General features: G+C 34.6%; 2 protein-coding genes across 3 annotated transcripts in view; both read left to right on the top strand.

The window, feature by feature from the left end:
- The window catches only part of LOC108732803, a 14,662-nt gene extending 10,386 nt beyond the window's left edge, over positions 1-4,276 (top strand). For both annotated transcript variants that reach the window (XM_018463766.1, XM_018463765.1), the window contains exons 8-14: positions 80-218; positions 276-411; positions 733-873; positions 935-1,120; positions 1,184-1,284; positions 1,444-2,010; positions 2,172-4,276. In XM_018463766.1, the coding sequence (XP_018319268.1) occupies positions 80-218; positions 276-411; positions 733-873; positions 935-1,120; positions 1,184-1,284; positions 1,444-2,010; positions 2,172-3,786 (2,885 nt within the window). In that variant the 3' untranslated portion in view covers positions 3,787-4,276. The remainder of the gene's footprint in view (positions 1-79; positions 219-275; positions 412-732; positions 874-934; positions 1,121-1,183; positions 1,285-1,443; positions 2,011-2,171) is intronic.
- A 676-nt stretch (positions 4,277-4,952) lies between these two features.
- On the top strand, positions 4,953-19,151 carry LOC108732780. The gene is made up of 9 exons (XM_025976619.1): positions 4,953-5,131; positions 7,597-7,797; positions 8,318-8,471; positions 8,936-9,135; positions 9,358-9,611; positions 12,400-12,653; positions 12,720-12,854; positions 16,262-16,469; positions 18,903-19,151. Exons 1-9 carry the CDS (start codon positions 5,035-5,037, stop codon positions 19,149-19,151), a joined length of 1,752 nt encoding a protein of 583 aa, XP_025832404.1. The 5' UTR covers positions 4,953-5,034.
- The last annotated feature ends 554 nt before the right edge of the window (positions 19,152-19,705 follow it).

Raw genomic sequence — 19,705 nt, 5'->3', positions numbered from 1 at the left:
TTCTGAACGATGGGTATGTGCAAATAATTGTCAATTATTTTTAATTAAATTATTTTCTGTTTTTTTTTTTTTAAACCAGACGACTGGAGATCAGATTTTAGAAGAATTTCGCCAGAATTAAAAGTCTTCTTTTATCATGGAAGTAAAGAAGAGAGGCGTCAGTATAGAAACGAATGGTATAAGGGGGAATTATCAAAATATGACGTCATCCTTGCTACGTAAGAAAAGCTGAAATTTTTAGTATAGAATATGTGTTTTAGTCTCTAAATTTGTAGACAAGGAACGTTTATTTCCACTCCAGAAGAAATTAAAATGTTTCGTATTATGCAATTACACTGTGTCATTTTTGATGATACACCAACACTTAAAGACATTAACAATGTGTTTAATGAGCATGTGATGAAGATTAAGGTAAAAAAGGATCTCTTGAAAATCGCACTTTTAAATTACAGTAGACTCGCTATAGTGTGGAAATTGCATAACAGATACCTTTCATATTTATTAGGCTAAACCGTCATATATCGTTAAAAAAATTAAACCTTCTGCTATAGAAGCGAATAGATGTATATCCCGATACATTTGGTACTTTCCCAGATGTATTAGCCCAAGGGATAATGTTTTTTTTTTGTGTATTCATTTCATAAGTTGTTGTTAGTGGTTTCGTTATGTGCGTTCCACATATACGGCCTAATTTTTGTACATATTTTTAGTGCTTAATTTAATTAATTCTAGGCATCTCAAAAATTACTTCTGTTAAGTAAACCGCCCCAAAACAATATTCTGGAAGTGCTTTCTCTATTAAAGTTCGTATTTCCAATCGATTTTGACATAAGTTTAGAAGATTTGGCAACATTTATAAATAATAAATACATAGTAAGAGTTAATTTACTTTTTTATACTTGGAATTAGTAAAAAAGGCTTTACTATTATACAGGTACAGAAAAGCAATCTTTCAAGTTTCCATTTGGAGATTATTCAACATGCAGCGATAGTTTTGAAAATTGTATTGTTCCAAAGACTGAAAAAGGACGTCCAATCATCACCTATTAAAAATGATATGAATAAGGATCATGTCCTTCCAACAAATATAAACGATCAAATCGAAAGTATTATTAAAGAAGTTAGTTAATTTGCCATACTTTAATTGTTTTGTCTTTATATTTATATGAAAATATTGTTTTAGATTCAAAGGCTTGAACTACCAATCAAATTGGCTTTCAACCAGTTGACAACATCTCCACGAGTTTTTGTAAAGAAGATAAATTTACTCGATGAAATGACTAGGTAAATACAATACGCATTTTTCTTTATGACGTCTATAAAATACGTCAAGCTTTTTTCAACTTATACTCAACTTTTAATATATCACGTGTGTACATCTACCCCTCTGTAACGACAAATGAAAACATCATACCAATGGAACAATTTTTACATATTTTGCAGAATTAAAGAGAGCGGTTTGAGAAGAGACAGTCGAGTAGCCGCAAGGGGTGGCGGCCGTGGTTACAGAGGACGTAGAGGATTGGGCAGATGGCATAGAGCAAGAGGTCGGTCCTATGCTTGGCGACACGATGATACAGACTCCTCTTCAGCAGAATGGAGTAGACGTTCTTCAACAGAAAGCCTCATTACGTCAACAGATTTCGATAATCTCACGGATGAAATATCTAACCCTCATATGGGTAGTACAAAAGGGGTTCGAAACGTGGCAAGAAGGGGACGCACATGGTCATGTGCTGTAGGTACCAGCGATTCGCCGAGACAAGCGCCATCGTTGCGAAATGTAGCCAGACGTGGAAGAAAACTTGGTGGAAAGTCACAATTATTTGAAATTCCTGTTGATGGAGACGAAAACGATAAAGAAACTAGTACTGCGAGATCTCCAAATGGTAAAAGGCGCGGTAGAGGCAGATCAAAGCTACAAGGGACTGATCATACAGCTTTCCAAACAACATCGACTGCTACCAAAAAGATTCTAGAAGTGAATCCAAGAGTAATACAAACAACGAGGTACTTGCTCTGATTATATTTTTAGTTTTCACTATTATTACATGAGATTTTAAAATTTTTGTACATCAAAAATAATCATAAATTCCCATGGTTAATACTTAAAAGCTTTAACGATTCAACTAATAGTATGCAGTAATTAATTTTATTTGTTTATGTTTCAGAACAGAGAATGATGTTGAGGAATCAGAAAGCGATGACACATTTACAGATTCAGATTTCAAGGAAAGTGATTTAGTGACTTCGACAAGTACAGATACCGACGACAGCTGGAACCAAAATAGGGGCAGAAGCAGGAAGAAATTGAGAAACAGTAAAAGGAAGAAAAACAATACGAGGGCCATAGCGGAAAGGAGGTTAAAGTCTGCGGGTCATGATCTAGAAAATATGTTAAACGACATTTGGAACAAGAAAAATAAGTCACAGGATGCGTGTGAAGAAGATATTACCGAAGTAAGCAAGTGTCTGGTGAAGATCGAATTTGAAGATGATGGCATTACCATCAAGGAGGAACCGTTAGAAAAGGAAATTAAAGTTGAAGTCGGAGAAGACAGTAATACAAAACCGTTTATAAAATTATCTCCAAGCAAACAACAAACCCCTCCCAGTCCGCAAGAAGATCCATTATTCATAGAGGAAGAAGAGCGAGATCAAATTACTGAGGGAGCAAATATATTCAGTAACGATATTATTTTAAAAGCTAACGACATTGCGAAAGACAATAATCAGAACACTACTGCGCCGTGTCTGGTGAACAAGTTCACAGAACAAAGTAAAAAGGAACTTCGAAAAAGTTCCTCCTGTGTCAATTTGACAAGTGATATTATTGTCGTAAGCGATGATTCAGAGGTCGAAGAACAACTGAATAAGAAAATATCGTTCAATGAAGTCCTTGCAGGGATCGATGAACAAGGCACAAATGATAACAGCAAAAACATTAAAGAAGAATCTAACAAAGTTTCAGCATCAAAGGGTTCTGTAATTATTGGTTACGATAAAAGTGACAAGAGAGATGATTTTACTGTGGATATTAGTTCAGATACAGACAGTGTTGATGACTCTGTGAAGGAGATAAATAAACCTCTAAAACTAGACGATATAATGATGATAATACTTGGTAATGAAAGACCTGCACCAACGAACATAACACACCTTATAAATGCCCAACTCAATCACATAGAGATTATTCAAGAAAAGCCTCCAGAGAAAGACGTTTCAGGGAATCCCCACTCGTCAGAACAAGAATCTACTAAGGTGTCATCTTTTTTGAATGAACCTAAAAGTAAATCATCATCATCTACAGTAAACAGTGACACTGCAAATGATAATGACTTGCTGAAGCAGTTAGCAGACGTTGAAGAAAACAACATAGAAATTGTGTCATTACCTGCTGAAAGAAATTTATCATCAACCAACAGAGAGACTGCTTCATCTTCCAACAATATAATTGCCCAAAGTGCAAAGATGTTATCCCTTGAAACGCCAGAGAGTACTTGTTTAAAAACTGGATCATTACCAAGTGGATTGGATAGCAGAAAGGAAAAACATTCATCTTCTCCTAAAAATGATAGTGGTCCTACAAAAGCATCTTTGTTAGGGGATCAATCTCCCAAAATATCAGATAATCCTATACTAAAACATTCTGATACTAATAATGCAGAAAGCAGTGATAAATTCCAATCTTCTGGGACTCCCGAGACTGACAAAAGTACTTCAGCAAATATACTATATGATATGTTGGCAAAAAAGACTTTGCCAAAGTGTTTTAATAAAATATAGTTGTTGTGATTGCCGGAGGCGACGCTTCTCTTGTGAGTCTCATATTTACAGAAAAAAATCATAAACGATGTTATCATAACTCTAATAGTGGTGAATTTACTAACTAGTGTGTTTTTACACCTGAAAAATTATGTTTAGATACGTTTAAGATTCAATTTAGGTTTTGTTGTCGATTTGGTATGTGTAAAAGTACTTTTTTAAACTTTTATATGTAAAGAAAACCCAGATAGTCATCAACAAATAATGTTACATTCAACAGAAGTACTAAACAATTCGTCAAATACTTGTGTCTTATCTACTCTTTTATGTTATTATTCAAGTTTTGTTTAAGAAGGATAGAATGATGATATGTTAAAAATTGAATGCGATGTGGTATTTCTTCGCTAGTATGTAATTATATAAAAAAATTAATTAGCTGTAAATACAAAAATTAAAACGTTTATAAGATTTTTGTTCAATATTATTAAAGGGTATGAGAAAGCTATGAAAATTGACTTTTCTTTAAAAAAAATACCTGTTTTTTATACTTTTCAGCATATTTTTGCAAATATTGTTATCAGTTCTTGTGCACGAAGACATATAATGACCTACATAAAATGAATATATGAATAATAATGGTAAAGTCGAGGGTTAACAGCAATCTAGTGTTTACTATACTAGCATGTACTTGTAAAGAAGTAAAGTTTGTTCAGGGTACTATTTGAAAGTAGAAGCAGGATTTTCAAAATTGTTTCTCATAGACTTGAATAAACGATATTAACAGAAAAAATAACAATAAATAATCCTATAAATTCGCATTTATTATCTCATCTACCAGTTTCATTTTTAAACCCACATCAGTTATGTCAGCTTCTGGTCAGCTTAACGTTACAGATTTCCCTTATTAACATTGATAATCTATATGAGCTGTAGTTTACTTCACCCGAATATAGATAACGCGACAACCAAGTTTTTCAAAAAAAAATGCTACAAGAATGAATTTTCCTATTATTTTACAATATACTTATGTATCTACCGTTTATTAAACATTAAATAGGCTTTTCTTGAATACATAAAAAAAAACAACCGGAAAACCGTCCATGAAATAAAATTTCAGAATAAAACAAGTAACCAAGCAAAATAAATTATTTTTAATAAGACAATCATCTGAATTAAGTTGATAGACGTATGTCAAAAAGCAAATAAAAATATAACTCCACAAAAAAGGGGTTTTAGAAGTGATAATACGTAATAATTTTGAGCAACATAATGACCCATTTTTTACAAAGCGAGCTGCCACCTGATGATTCTGAATCAAAAATATTACAAAAAAGACCATCAATCCCGGTTACGTCTACAATTGATAGTGAGTTAACATTTGAACGCTTTTTTAGATCACGAATTTTTATAAATGAATTTAAAAAAACGCTCTATTTTTCTTATAAAATATCGGAAAAATGCGAGATTGAAAATCTGCTTGCACTTTGAGGTTCTACACAGTTTTTTGGATACATACCGTGTACTAAGTACCAAAAATATTTCTTTTTGTGGTCGATAATAAACGAGCGCTTTTATAGATCGGAAATTTTTGTTAATTAATTTGACAAAAACGCTATATTTTTTCAATAAGAAGTTGAGTCGAACATCTGCATGTATCACAACGTTCTACACATCTTTCTGAAGATATATCTTGTGTTAAAATTTCAAAAATACCTCATTTACTAGTCCAAATTCTAGGAGCGTTTTTTCAGCGCGGGAATTTTTATGAATATTTTCCTTTTAATGATACCAGATCGAAAATCTGTTTGCTCCATGAGATTCTATACCTTTTTTTTGCATGCATATCACGTATTAAAAAAATGAAAATGTTTTTTGTGTGGTCGANAAACGAGCGCTTTTATAGATCGGAAATTTTTGTTAATTAATTTGACAAAAACGCTATATTTTTTCAATAAGAAGTTGAGTCGAACATCTGCATGTATCACAACGTTCTACACATCTTTCTGAAGATATATCTTGTGTTAAAATTTCAAAAATACCTTATTTACTAGTCCAAATTCTAGGAGCGCTTTTTTAACGCGGGAATTTTTATGAATATTTTCCTTTTAATGATAACAGATCGAAAATCTGTTTGCTCCATGAGATTCTATACCTTTTTTTTGCATGCATATCACGTATTAAAAAAATGAAAATGTTTTTTGTGTGGTCGAAAATGTACGAGCGCTTTTTTAGATCAGGAACTTTTGGTAATTCATTTGACAAAATCCACAAATTATTTCAACAAGAAATTAAACTGAACATCAACCAATACCACAAGGTCCTACACACTTTTATGAAGATATATTTCGTGTTAACATTTCAAAAATAACTTTTCTAATAGTCGAAATTTTAGGAGCGTTCTTTTAGCACAGGAATTATTGTGAATATGTTTCATGAAAGTGGTTTAATTCCTTTTAATGATGCTTTACTGAAAATCTGTTTACACCACGAGATTCTACACAGTTTTTTGGATACATACCGTGTACTAAGTACCAAAAATATTTCTTTTTGTGGTCGATAATAAACGAGCGCTTTTATAGATCGGAAATTTTTGTTAATTAATTTGACAAAAACGCTATATTTTTTCAATAAGAAGTTGAGTCGAACATCTGCATGTATCACAACGTTCTACACATCTTTCTGAAGATATATCTTGTGTTAAAATTTCAAAAATACCTCATTTACTAGTCCAAATTCTAGGAGCGTTTTTTCAGCGCGGGAATTTTTATGAATATTTTCCTTTTAATGATACCAGATCGAAAATCTGTTTGCTCCATGAGATTCTATACCTTTTTTTTGCATGCATATCACGTATTAAAAAAATGAAAATGTTTTTTGTGTGGTCGAAAATGTACGAGCGCTTTTTTAGATCAGGAACTTTTGGTAATTCATTTGACAAAATCCACAAATTATTTCAACAAGAAATTAAACTGAACATCAACCAATACAACAAGGTCCTACACACTTTTANAATTTTTGTTAATTGATTTGACAAAAATGGCATATATTTTTAATAATAAATTGAACCGAACATCTTCCCTACCACAACGTTCTACACATCTTTCTGAAGATATCTTGTGTTAAAATTTCAAAAATACCTTATTTACTAGTCTAAATTCTAGGAGCGCTTTTTTAACGCGGGAATTTTTATGAATATTTTCCTTTTAATGATAACAGATCGAAAATCTGTTTGCACCATGAGATTCTACACCTTCTTTTGCATACATACCACGTATTAAAGAAATGAAAATGTTTTTTGTGTTGTCGAAAATGTACGAGCGAATTTTTGGTAATTCATTTGACAAAAACCACAAATTATTTCAATAAGAAATTAAATTGAACATCATACAATACCACAAGTTTCTACACACTTTTCTGAAGATATATATCGTGTAAACATTTCAAAAATAACTTTTCTAGTAGTCGAAAAGTTAGGAGCGTTCTTTTAACACAGGAATTTTTATGAATATGTTTAACGAAAGTGGTGTAATTCTTTTTAATGATGCTTTATCGAAAATCTGTTTGCACCATGAGATTCTATACAATTTTTTTTGCATAGATATTATGTATTAAAGAACCGAAAATATTTTTTTGGGCTCGAAAATGCACGAGCGCTTTTTTAGATCGGGAATTTTTGTTAATTGATTTGACAAAAATGGCATATATTTTTAATAAGAAATTGAACCGAATATTTTCCCTACCACAAGGTTGTATACACTTTTCTGAAGATATATTTCGTGTTAACATTTCAAAAATACCTTTCGTAGACTTTTTATGAATATGTGTTGTAAGTTTTCAGTACATCCAGTGTTCTAATACAAAAGGATATAGGCAAATTAAAGTTGAAAAAATCGAAAAGGTTGTTATGTCTTGTGTGTAAAAATCCCCCCAAATATACTTCGGGAGAGATGGAGTTACGTTTGCAGAGATTACAAAGGCTTTGTCTCTCGCATGTGAGGGATGCTTACAGACTTCATTTACTTCGTTTACAAGGTAAAAAAAAAAAGAAAAAAATTATTGAGGTATATTTCTATAATACCATTAAAACCTATGCACATATATGCAACAAATTGTACACGTCCAACATTAACTTCTATGGTTATAACATGTCATGTATGCAATCAACCATACACCCGAGTATTGACATTTAAACCCGCTCACGTTTTTGCAATTGTTTACGTCGAATACAGTATTTTAATTAAAAAGTTGTTATTAGATGATTCGCTTATATCTTCTAAACTTCTTAATAATAAAGTCCGATAGCATTTTAATAACCGTAGCACCTATTTTAATCTTTCTGTCTAATCTTTTTCCACAATTTTTAATTAATCTAAAAGTGAAATTTCCAACCATTTTGTTAACAATTTACTGGTGAGTGATACACACAAACCTTGATAAACTTAAACATTACCACCCACATACGATGACTTTCTCTATTTTTGGTAAATATCAAAGTAAAACCTTTTCTAATTGCAATTGTTGTAAGCAAAAAGACAGAAATGAATTTTTACAGGTTTGGAATTGATACAAGAATTTTTGCAAAGGGCTCGTGTTAACGATTTGACAATTCAACACATTAAACCTCTTGTTTGGTGTGCCGTGAGTTGTCTTCATCATTTTTATATTAGGTCCTCTTTTAAACGCGGAATCACACCATGGATCAGAAGGTACTTTGCATTTATGTCGATTTTTCCAAATAAAAACTATTTCTGTGATGCTACAGAAAAGTTATAGGCATCATTAAATACTATGGAAAATTTTAAGACATTTTTTCCTTTTAATTTTTCCAATCCGGTGTATAATAAGTTAGTAATTAACAAATAAAGATTGAGATAACAATCAGCCAATCAGAGTGCGTTAGATTTGTTGCATGGAGAAACAGGCGAATCATGGCCAACGATTGAAACATCTGCTAACTACTTCTACTTGCAGCGAGGAAAGCCTCCTCTGATGGGTTGATAATTATAACTTTCAATCTCTAATTATTTGGTAATTCTACGTCAGAGAGAAAAACCGCAAAGGAAAGAATGTCTTAGAATTTTACGAAGAATCTGATGATGTACTTTTCGTAAAATATTTTTGGAATACCAATATTTAAAGCAACCAAGTGAGAAAACAAAGGCAATTTTAGGAGACAAGCAAAAAGGGCGACCACGATTTTTGAAAAAGTTTTACAATTTTTAGAAATGCATCGTCACATTGTTATAGAATCAGCGTTGACATTTCTTACCGAAGGTCAAGTATGGTATGATGAATATATTACATCCGAGACTCTGAAAAGCCTTTTCGATACCAGCGAACAATATGAGAAGGGTCTTCAAATAATATTAGGTACAAATTCTGCAACAAAATATTACCCGTTTAATTTTTCCCTGCCCCCTGAAAAAAAAACTCTGCGGGCGCCCATGGGTTCAATTTAAAAAATGTTTATTAACTTCTAATGATAATTCTAATTTAAAAAAAAATACGCTACATCCCCATGTAATCCCGGCTGGATTCTCTTTCGTCCTATAACTGATGGGAAACCCCTAACAATAAATGTTTATATTTTAGACAATTGCTTGTCGTTATTACCAAATGCAGTTGTTTATGCTGATCAAATCTTATCAACACTGACGTACACAATAAAAAACCATATATGGCTAGAGTTAAGTGACGATCTCATAGAAAGAATTCTGAACATTTATCTCATCAGTCTCAATCCAGAAAACGAAGAAAATTATTTGTATGCACCAATGAAAGAATGCCTGGAATCGTTCGTGAAAGTCGTTTTGGAACGAATTAGCAGCACTGAACATATGAAAATAGTAAGTAGGGATCAGTGACGGTGCGGGGGATTATAAAAGATTGTACGTACGGGAAATATGGGGGTGATAGTTAGGGGAGACCGGGGATGGTTGACTAGTTTTTTACTGAATAGTTCATATTTTTTTTGTTTTAATGTATATAGACAAGAAAAGCATGTAAATTGATAGAAAATCTATTAACCTAATAAAAATATGTAATGTTTAGTTCTTAGTTTAGTATAATAGTGATGATTTAATGCATTTTATAAAATATTAAATCTTAGTCAATCTACCCCTGGCCCGGGGTAGGTAGACCATATACCCGGGGTAAGTTGACTCATGTACCAGTAAGAGTCAAATCATGAGAAGGAGCAAATAATTAAACCTTTTGTTAAAAAATAAACTGGCTAAAGTTTCCTCTTCTAGATTAGTAAAAATTTGTCAATTTTTTATATATTCCACTGTGTCCAGGGTTAATTCTGCTCTCGTCAATTTCGGATTCTGTTCTAATTTTTCTTTTAATTTGGCCACGTAACGATTTAAAAGTCCAATAAAAAGTTAATTTATGTGGTGTTTTCAACTACATATTTCATTGGGGTTGGTTGAATAATTATTCAACCAGCCCCGAAAAAAATTGGTCTACCAACCCCAGACGCCATTTTTAATTTTGATCGCATGGCTAGCCTAAACACTGCCGTTGACTTGAAAAATAAGATATGAAATATGATAAATGTGCCCTCATTAAACGCTAGGACTAATAGAAAAATGATTTACATAAAACGAGTAGGCATCAGATCAAAAAATACAATATATCAAAATATTACTTATGTGATTGAAATATGAAAAACATGTCAGTGTTCGAAAACAACGCACGACCGCGATGTGACGCTTCAGACAACTGAGCGGGACGCGAAATGAAATGCTTGGTTATGATCAGATGACATACACTGTCGAAGAGTTTTCGGTATTTAGGCTACCTACCCCTATAGTCAACTATCCCCGGTCTCCCCTACCTGTAAGACGTAACTATTTCCAAGGTATTTTTATCAGTTCTAAACGCTTACATTGTAATGATGAGCAAAGCTCATACAAATCTTGGTATTCGATCTTGATCTTGGTCTTGTTCGAATAGTTCTAGTCTTAATCTTGCTAGTATAAAGACCGTCTTGGTATTGATCTTGCATTTTCCCAAGATCAAGACTGCAAGATCAAGATCAGTTTTGTTAATTACTATTTCATTGTGAAGCAAATGAGTACGTACTTTGTAAGATCAGGGTAACTAAAAATCACCCAGGGCTGCCATGAACGCTAAGGTCGGCTCTGTGTCGTATGTGGTGTTACCAATTTAGAAGATGTAAGTGCACATTTGAATAAGTGTCTGGAAAGTATAAAAATAGTAAAGAGGCACCGGATATAAAACACCTAAATCACAACGTCAGTAGTCACCAGGTCATGGTCAAATTGTGAAAGAATTACAGCCACTTGTCTACCATCCATTTGTTTCTACGATAAGAACTTTTATTACTTCTCCAAAGAGAGGGAGAGAGAGTGAGAAAGATCAACTTGAGACTACTACAATTATCTCTACGAAAAAAAAAACATTAATAAATAATTCATCATTAAAGACAGTACAACTGTAGGGATAGATGTGCAAGGGCAAAAGATTAGTATGCTTAGATTTGCAGATGATATAGCAGCATTAGCATCTAGGAGGAGTTAGAGATAGCTTTAGATAAAATGGAAGCGGCACTGACAGATCAGTACTGTGTATGAAAATAAATAAAAGTAAAACTAAAATACTGGTTTGCAAGGGAAGAAAAAATAGGGAAAGAGCGAATATAAAGATAGGGAGACGAAAAATTAGAAGTGGCTGATTTTAGATACCTAGAAAGTCAGGCTGGAAGGAGTTGTAGGGATATAAAGCAGAGGATAGCGCAGGGTCGTGTCGCCTTTAATAAAAAGAAGTCACTTCTATGCTCGCGAACGGTTAATTTAGAAATTCGAAAAAGATTGTTAAAGGTGTATGTTTGGAGCACGGCGTTGTACGGGTGCGAAACATGGACAGTGGGCGCGGCGGAAAAGAAAAGGTTAAAAGCGTTCGAAATGTGATGTTATAGGCGGATGATGAGGATTTCGTGGGTAGAAAAGGTTAGAAATGAAGAGGTATTGGAAAGAGTAGGAGAACAGAGGACTCTATGGAAGTCAATAAAAAATAGGCGAGATAGGTTGGTAGGACTCCTTTTTAGGCATGTAGGTCTAGTCAGAGACATATTAGAGGCAGAAACAGGAGTTAGGAGGGGTAGATGTAGACCTAGATTAGATTACTGTTCGCAAATAGTTAAGGATGTAGGATGTTCTAGTTTTAGGGAAATGCGAAGTTTAGCTCAGGATAGGAAAGAGTAGAGGTACGTGTCCAACCAGTCTTAGGACTGACGGCCTTATGATGATGATGATGATAATAAATAATGAAATCAATGAAGTAATAAATGAGAAATACGGTAGAACTCGGTTATAACGTAACATCACTCTATGCGATATTCTGATGTAATAACGGAGTGTCTTTATTGACGGAAGTTTACCGATATTTTCAGCGTTGGTTTGAATAGTGAACTGGCGATACTATTAAAAGCTGACGTTACATCAGAGTTGTCGTTGTAACCGATGCCTGTTATAACCAAATTCTAGTGTAGGTACTTTTTATTTAATTTAAAAACGGATTAAGTTTTTAATTAGTAATTTATCGAAAGCAATTAGCGTTTCGATCTTATGTGATTTCAAGTAATACTTTCGATATTTCGTTTTGTTTTAGCTAAGCGAACTGATAAAATGGCTGATGGCGAACAATCTTCGTCACGAATTAGTTCTGGAATTCGGTAATTTAATTGAACACGCTGCTAAAGCTCATTCAATTACCTTTTATTACGAAACCCTGGTCGAGGATGTACTGCTGTTGGTTTTTAAGTTGATCGCGTCGGAAACCAGATCTTACAGTCTTTTAGGAAATCGAATTTTCCAATGTTTGATGGACAGAGGCAAAAACAGGAGTTACTTTGATACTCCAAAGTAAACGAACAATATTTTAGGCGTAGTCGATGTAATATTTATCAATTAATTTATGTTGTTTTACAGGATATTCTTTAGGGATATTAAGTACGACATCGAAGTAAAAGAATGCAAATCCTGTGACGCGTATTTTATTAGGAGGTTTAGAGAGACAATTCACGATACTTTCATGAGAGCTGTTAAAAATCATGGCTCGTACAGGTAAATGTTGATATTGTTTCATAACTAGTCCTTCGATGTTCTTCCTTAAGCTTCACATTTAACTTAATCCAAAATTTGAATTCGTTTGGCACCTTATCAAGTCCCACATACGAATTTCAAGCCTTAAGGATTTGTGCTGTCTATTAGGACTTGATATTATTTGTCAATTTGTGCTCTTTTTCATTAATCTTTGTGATGGTTTGCCTAGTTTTCATTTTGTTAGTCAAACCTTCATTGTATTGGTTGTTCTATTTTAATATTGCTTTTCAATTCCCACATTTTTTTATCAAGGTTTAGTTGCTTTGGTCAAATCATGGTACCGTCTGTCAAGTCATGGGATTGGTTGTCAAATCTTTGAAACGTCTTGTAAGGCTTCGTATCATTGACCACCTGATGCTGTTCTTTTTTGGCAGACCTTGGTCTCGTGTCTCCATTATCAAGTCTTTGTACTTCTTTTTAAGCCCTTTGGTCTTATTTTCCATGTCAACATTTGATTCGGTGTGCCAAATCTTAGTACCGTCTGCGTACTCAGATTTGGTCTTGCTTAGCACTCTTAAGTTTTGTCTGTTAACCTGTACTTCTTCATTATCAAATCCTGGTCATCTCTGTCAAACCTCAGTCTTATTTGTCAATCATTTCTATCGAATTTCAAGCCCTAGTCTTGTCTATCAGTCAATTATATTACATACTTAGCATCAGCTCCTACTGTCGAATATTTTTATTACCATTAAAACATAAATTTTTAATATCGATTTCGTATGTCAAGGTTTCGTGTATTTCGGTCTCTCTTAACAATGCCTGTCAAGGCTTAGCCCAGTTTGTAAACTTCTTGTGTCATTTAGTCTTGTTTATGAGACTTTTACAGCGTGCATTGAGTAGTAGTTGTGACTGTAGAGTCTTTGTACTGCCTGTCAAATCTTGGGCTTGTTTATGAAGTCTTTGAAACGATCTAACAAAGATGGTCTTGTTTACCGCCTGAGGTTGTCGCTTATCAGGCCTTGTAATAGTTTCCCAAAAGCATTTGTATCAGGTACTATTATTTTCTGGCAGGTCTTAGTCTCGTTTTTAAAGTCCTTGTACTCCTTTTTAAGCCTTTTGATCTTGTTTTTCATGTCAATATTTGATTAGGACTTAGTCCCGTCTGCATGTCCAGACTTGATATAATTAACCACTCTGTTAACCCACGCTACGTAATGATTTCACCCTTATCAAATCCTGATAGTATCTGTTAAACCTCAGTCTTATTTGTCAATCCTTTCTATCGATTTTCAAGCTTTGGTCTTGTCCATCAGTCAATTAAATTACATACTTAGCATCAGCTCTTACTGTCGAATATTTTTATTACCATTAAAACATAAATTTTTAATATCGATTTCGTATGTCAAGGTTTCGTGTATTTCGGTCTCTCTTAACAATGCCTGTCAAGGCTTAGCCCAGTTTGTAAACTTCTTGTGTCATTTAGTCTTGTTTATGAGACTTTTACAGCGTGCATTGAGTAGTAGTTGTGACTGTAGAGTCTTTGTACTGCCTGTCAAATCTTGGGCTTGTTTATGAAGTCTTTGAAACGATCTAACAAAGATGGTCTTGTTTACCGCCTGAGGTTGTCGCTTATCAGGCCTTGTAATAGTTTCCCAAAAGCATTTGTATCAGGTACTATTATTTTCTGGCAGGTCTTAGTCTCGTTTTTAAAGTCCTTGTACTCCTTTTTAAGCCTTTTGATCTTGTTTTTCATGTCAATATTTGATTAGGACTTAGTCCCGTCTGCATGTCCAGACTTGATATAATTAACCACTCTGTTAACCCACGCTACGTAATGATTTCACCCTTATCAAATCCTGATAGTATCTGTTAAACCTCAGTCTTATTTGTCAATCCTTTCTATCGATTTTCAAGCTTTGGTCTTGTCCATCAGTCAATTAAATTACATACTTAGCATCAGCTCTTACTGTCGAATATTTTTATTACCATTAAAACATAAATTTTTAATATCGATATCGTATGTCAAGGTTTCTTGTATTTCGGTCTCTCTTAACAATGCCTGTTAAGGCTTAGCCCAGTTTGTAAACTTCTTGTGTCGTTTGGTGCTGTTTACGAGACTTTTGCAGCGTGCATTGAGTAGTAGTTGTGACTGTAGAGTCTTCGTACTGCCTGTCAAACCTTGGGCTTCTTTATCAAGTCTTTGAAACGATCTATAAAACATGGCCTTGTTTACCGCCTGAGGTTGTCGTTTATCAGGCCTTGTAATAGTTTACCAAATGCATTGTATCATTTCTGGCAGGTCTTGGCCTGGTTTTTCAAGTCGCTGTAGTCCTTTTTAAGCCCTTCGATCTTGTTTTCCATGTTAACGTTTAATTAGAACTTAGCCCCGTTTGACTTAAACTAATTTCCCGCTCTGTTAACCCATGCTACGTAGTGATCTCACCCTTATGTTGCCCTGGTTGTATCTGTTAAACCTCAGTCTTATTTTCCAATCATTTCTATTGATTTTCAAGCCTTGGTCCTGTCTATCATGTAATTACGTCACATATCGAGCTTCAACTTTTACCGTCGAATCATTTTATTACCCTTACTGTCTAGAGTTTGATTTTCAAACGTCATGGACTTCATATATCAACCTTTCTTGTATTTCGTCCTCTTTTTACATTGCCTGACAAGCCTAAGCCTAGTTTGTCGACCTTTTGTGACACTTGGTGTTGTTCACTAGATTTTTGTGAGTTGTGAGTCTTTATGTCGCCTGTCAAGGCATGGGCTTGTTTGTGGTTTAAGCCTTTAAAACGTTTTATAAAACTTGATTTCGTTCACGCCTGATGTTGTGGCTTATCAGGCTTTGTAATGGTTTACAAAAATATACTTATCTGGCCGGACTTTTGACTTTGTTCGACTAATTATTGGACTGTCTTTTAAGCATTTTGATCTTGTTTTCCAAATCCACGTCAACATTTTACTAGGTGCCAAACATTGGTGTCCTGCGTGTCCAGGCGTAGTCTTATTTACCATTCTTAGGATTTCATCTTTGTTACAAAATGATTTCATCTTTACAATATGCTTGTCATGCCTATCGGTCTTATTTGTCACTCGTTTCTATTGATTTTCCAACCTTGGTCTTACTATCTAGTACATTGCATCCCACATGAGCCTTAGTTACTACTGTCGAAACTTTTTATCGCCTTTAAAACCTTAAGTTTGATTTTCAAGTACTGTTCTGTTTACTAGGACTTTACAAGTGTACAATAAGGCTTAATTTTGTGTGTCCAGCCTCTGTATTGCATATCGAACCATATTCTTACCTATCAAGTCTTCATTTCGATTCTAAATAAGGCTTGATCTTATGTATATTAAGCCTTGGTTTTGCCTGAGAGATTTTGCTCTTTCGCAAGATTCAATAGTTTTGAAGCATTTTTCTTTAGATTGAATTTAGAAAACGTATACAGATCAATATGCATTCTCATTGTCGAAGTCCCCGCTGGTTCTACAGCGGCGACGGTGGTTTGTTTGGCGATGGCTTGCCAAGAATATGCTATTTCTGGAGTCGATTTGGACATGAGCTATACAAATCAAATACATGCAACTGTAATCTCTATATTATCGTTGGTGTGCTGGGTGAATTCAGCAGATGTAAGTTTTGATTGCCTTTTCTGTTTAAATTACTGCCCTTTGCAATGCTGGATGCCAAAAATCATTAGTCAAAATTTCGCACTATAAGACAGTAGTGATGAGCAAAAGAAGACCAAGATCAGACTATTCCAGTCTTGTAGTTGGTCTTGTTCTTAGTCTTGTTCAAATGGTTCTAGTCTTGGCCTCAGTCTTAACCTTTGGTCTTGCTCAAATGCTTCTAGTCTTGATCTAAGTTATAGCCTTGGTCTTTTTGCTTATCACTTCATCATCATCATATGGTCGTCAGTCCTAAGACTGGTTGGACACGCACCTCCACTCTTTCCTATCCTGAGCTAAACTTCGCTTTTCCCTAAAACTAGAACATCCCACATCCTTAACTATTAGCGAACAATAATCTAATCTAGGTCTACAACTACCCCTCCTAACTCCCTTTCTGTCTCTAATATGTCCCTGAACTAGACCTTCATGCCTGAGAAGGTGTCCTATCAACCTATCTCGCCTATTTCTTATTGATTTCCATAGAGTCTTCTGTTCTCCTATTCTTTCTAATACCTCTTCATTTCTAATATTTTCTACCCACGATATCCTCATCATCCGCCTATAACACCACATTTCGAACGCTTCTAACCTTTTCTTTTCCGCCGCGCCCACTGTCCATGTTTCGTACCCTTACAACGCCGTGCTCCAAACATACACCTTTAACAACCTTTTTCGAATTTATAAATTAAGCGTTCGCGAGCATAGAAGTGACTTCTTTTTATTGAAGGCGACACGACCCTGCGCTATCCTCTGCCTTATATCCTTACTACTCCTTCTATCCTGACTTATCTGACTTCCTAGGTATCTAAAATCAGCCACTTCTTCTAATTTTTCGTCTCCTATTTTTTTTATATTCGCTCTTTCCCTATTTTTTCTTAGGTGTCACGACCCTGCTTATCACTTAAGACAGTAAAATTCTTACATCGAACTAATCGGTGATTGGTAAAATTATTGAGTAATTAAAAATTGTTTTTGGGTTTGTTTTTTTTTTATAATTGTGTGACAAATATGAAGAATGAAAAAAAAGCAAGACATCTAAATATCTAAAATTTATTTAATTGTACGTAAAGATTAGCATTTCCTGTAAAAACGATAAATCCGATCGATGCAAAAACGCACCCTAACAGGAAGCCATAACTGTTAATGGACAATTAAGTGATGATTAAAGGCATCTAAATCGTCCAAGTTATAATTTGCTTTGACAGTTGCTAAATGCCGGTGACCGTTTTCCAACTTATTTACGGAAAAAAGAAACTGGCACGGTGGTATAGGTAGCAACCATGTTCCTTGGCTAGGTCGAACAGGTCGTTAATTTCAATCGACTTAAATCAGAATAAGGTCATTATTAGTGTTTCAAATCGTCGTGGTACTTTGCAAGACAGTGGAGTGAAGGTGACAGAAAATTTTGATAATTTTGTCACTGTTGCACACAGTCGAAAGGATTAGAGTCCACTATAAAAACTGTCAATCAAATCGTAGAAATTACGAAAACCTACTGAAAAATTATCTAAAAATGCAATAAAATCCAAAATTCCAAACAAAATCCTTAAAAAACACCTAAAACGTGTTTCAGGTGTCATCTTCAGATACGAAATTATCCTACATTGAATAGCTTGCTGCAGTCAATATTTTTGATTGGAAAGTATTGATTCAATTGTGATACGCTCTTACAACATTAGGAAGGAAGGTCTTGATTCTTTTTAAACTTGAAAAGTATCTTTCGATTTCTGAACATTTTTGACTAAGACTGGTTGGACACGCACCTCCACTCTTTTCTATCCTCAGCTAATCTTCGCATTTCCCTAAAACTAGAACAGCCCGCATCCTTAACTATTTGCAAAAAGTAATCTAATCTAGGTCTACCTCCATCCCTCCTAACTTCCGTTTCTACCTATAATATGTCTCTAACTAGACCTTTATGCTTGACAACGTATCCTACCATCCTATCTCGCCTATTTCTTATTGACTTCCATGGACTCCTCTGTTCTCCTATACATTCTAATACCGCTTGATTTCTAACTTTCTCTATCTACGGTATCCTCATCATCCGCCTGTAACACCACATTTCGAACGCTTTTAACCTTTTCTTTTCCGCCGCGCCCACTGTCCATGTTTCGCACCCGTTCAGCGCCGTGCTCCAAACAGACACCTTTAACAACCTTTTTCGAATTTCTAAATTAACCGTTCGCAAGCATAGAAGTGACTTCTTTCTGTTAAAGGTAACTCGACCCTGCGCTTCCCTACTTTTTCTTTCCTTTATTGCCAAAGTTTTTGTTTTTATTTTTATGTATTTTAATACCATACTTTTTTGTCAATTTTCAGAGACGTCTTCAATACTAAAAAAGTTGCCTTTTGAATATTATTACGATAAAAAAATATGAAAATTATTTTCAGGTTTTTTACGATTATCTTTACTCAATAATGGAGAAGAGGGCGGCCGAAGCCCCCCAATTGAACCCCCCTTTACGTAACACTTACGAGTACGCAGAACATCATGTTCAGTGGCTGAAGCTCGACTTATTTTTCGAAGATTGGGAGGTCAGGTACGGACTTTGGAAACGCTTCAAAAAATCAGAAAAGAAACGAAGCACTCTTAGTAAATTAACCCGCACAGGATCTAGTTCTCTTAGTCTTATTGACTAGATAGTTTATTTTGTTTTTNGGGAAAGGCCACAGAATGCCACAAAATCAATATCACTTTTCACGGTCGGTTGTTAATCAATTATTCAACTATTCGACTCCTGATAACGTGCCGAGACACGTGACCTTGTTGCTTTTTTATTACAACCACGCGTAATCCAACCCCTTCCGATACGTACGAGCTAGATTACGTACGTCCCTTTCACCTTTCGTAACCTCTACACGCAGATAAAACTAAAAAAAAAAAAAAAGAAGCACGCATTGACTGAGCACGGGGATTACCCTGTTTTACGTCCCCCGCCTCCTGCAGGCCGTCTACTCCATATGGTGCCTAAAAGTTATTTTCTCGATCATTTGTTTCCACATATGATTCTGATCGTGAACAAGAGACGTGAGATGACTCAACAATGAAGATACATTCAATTATTTGCTTTCGTTGCGTTCTTTTACAGGTTCCTGTAATCCAACCATAGTAGATACGAACAATCGCTATGTAGCGGTTACAAGTTGAACTAATGAATTTAAACGTTACTGTAACAATTATTTTTTGTTTCACA

This window comes from Agrilus planipennis, unplaced genomic scaffold, assembly GCF_000699045.2.
Source record: "Agrilus planipennis isolate EAB-ADULT unplaced genomic scaffold, Apla_2.0 scaffold68, whole genome shotgun sequence".
Classification (NCBI taxonomy): Eukaryota; Metazoa; Arthropoda; class Insecta; order Coleoptera; family Buprestidae; genus Agrilus; species Agrilus planipennis.
The sequence above is the reverse complement of the archived record's forward strand: the minus strand, read 5'-3'. Positions and strand labels throughout refer to the sequence as shown.

Coding starts and splice junctions, on each gene's coding strand:
- LOC108732780 (XM_025976619.1), top strand. CDS start 5,035: ATGACCCATTTTTTACAAAGCGAGCTGCCACCTGATGATTCTGAATCA. Junction 8,472..8,935: donor ATCACACCATGGATCAGAAG/GTACTTTGCATT, acceptor AGGCAATTTTAG/GAGACAAGCAAAAAGGGCGA. Junction 12,855..16,261: donor AAAAATCATGGCTCGTACAG/GTAAATGTTGAT, acceptor ATTTTTCTTTAG/ATTGAATTTAGAAAACGTAT.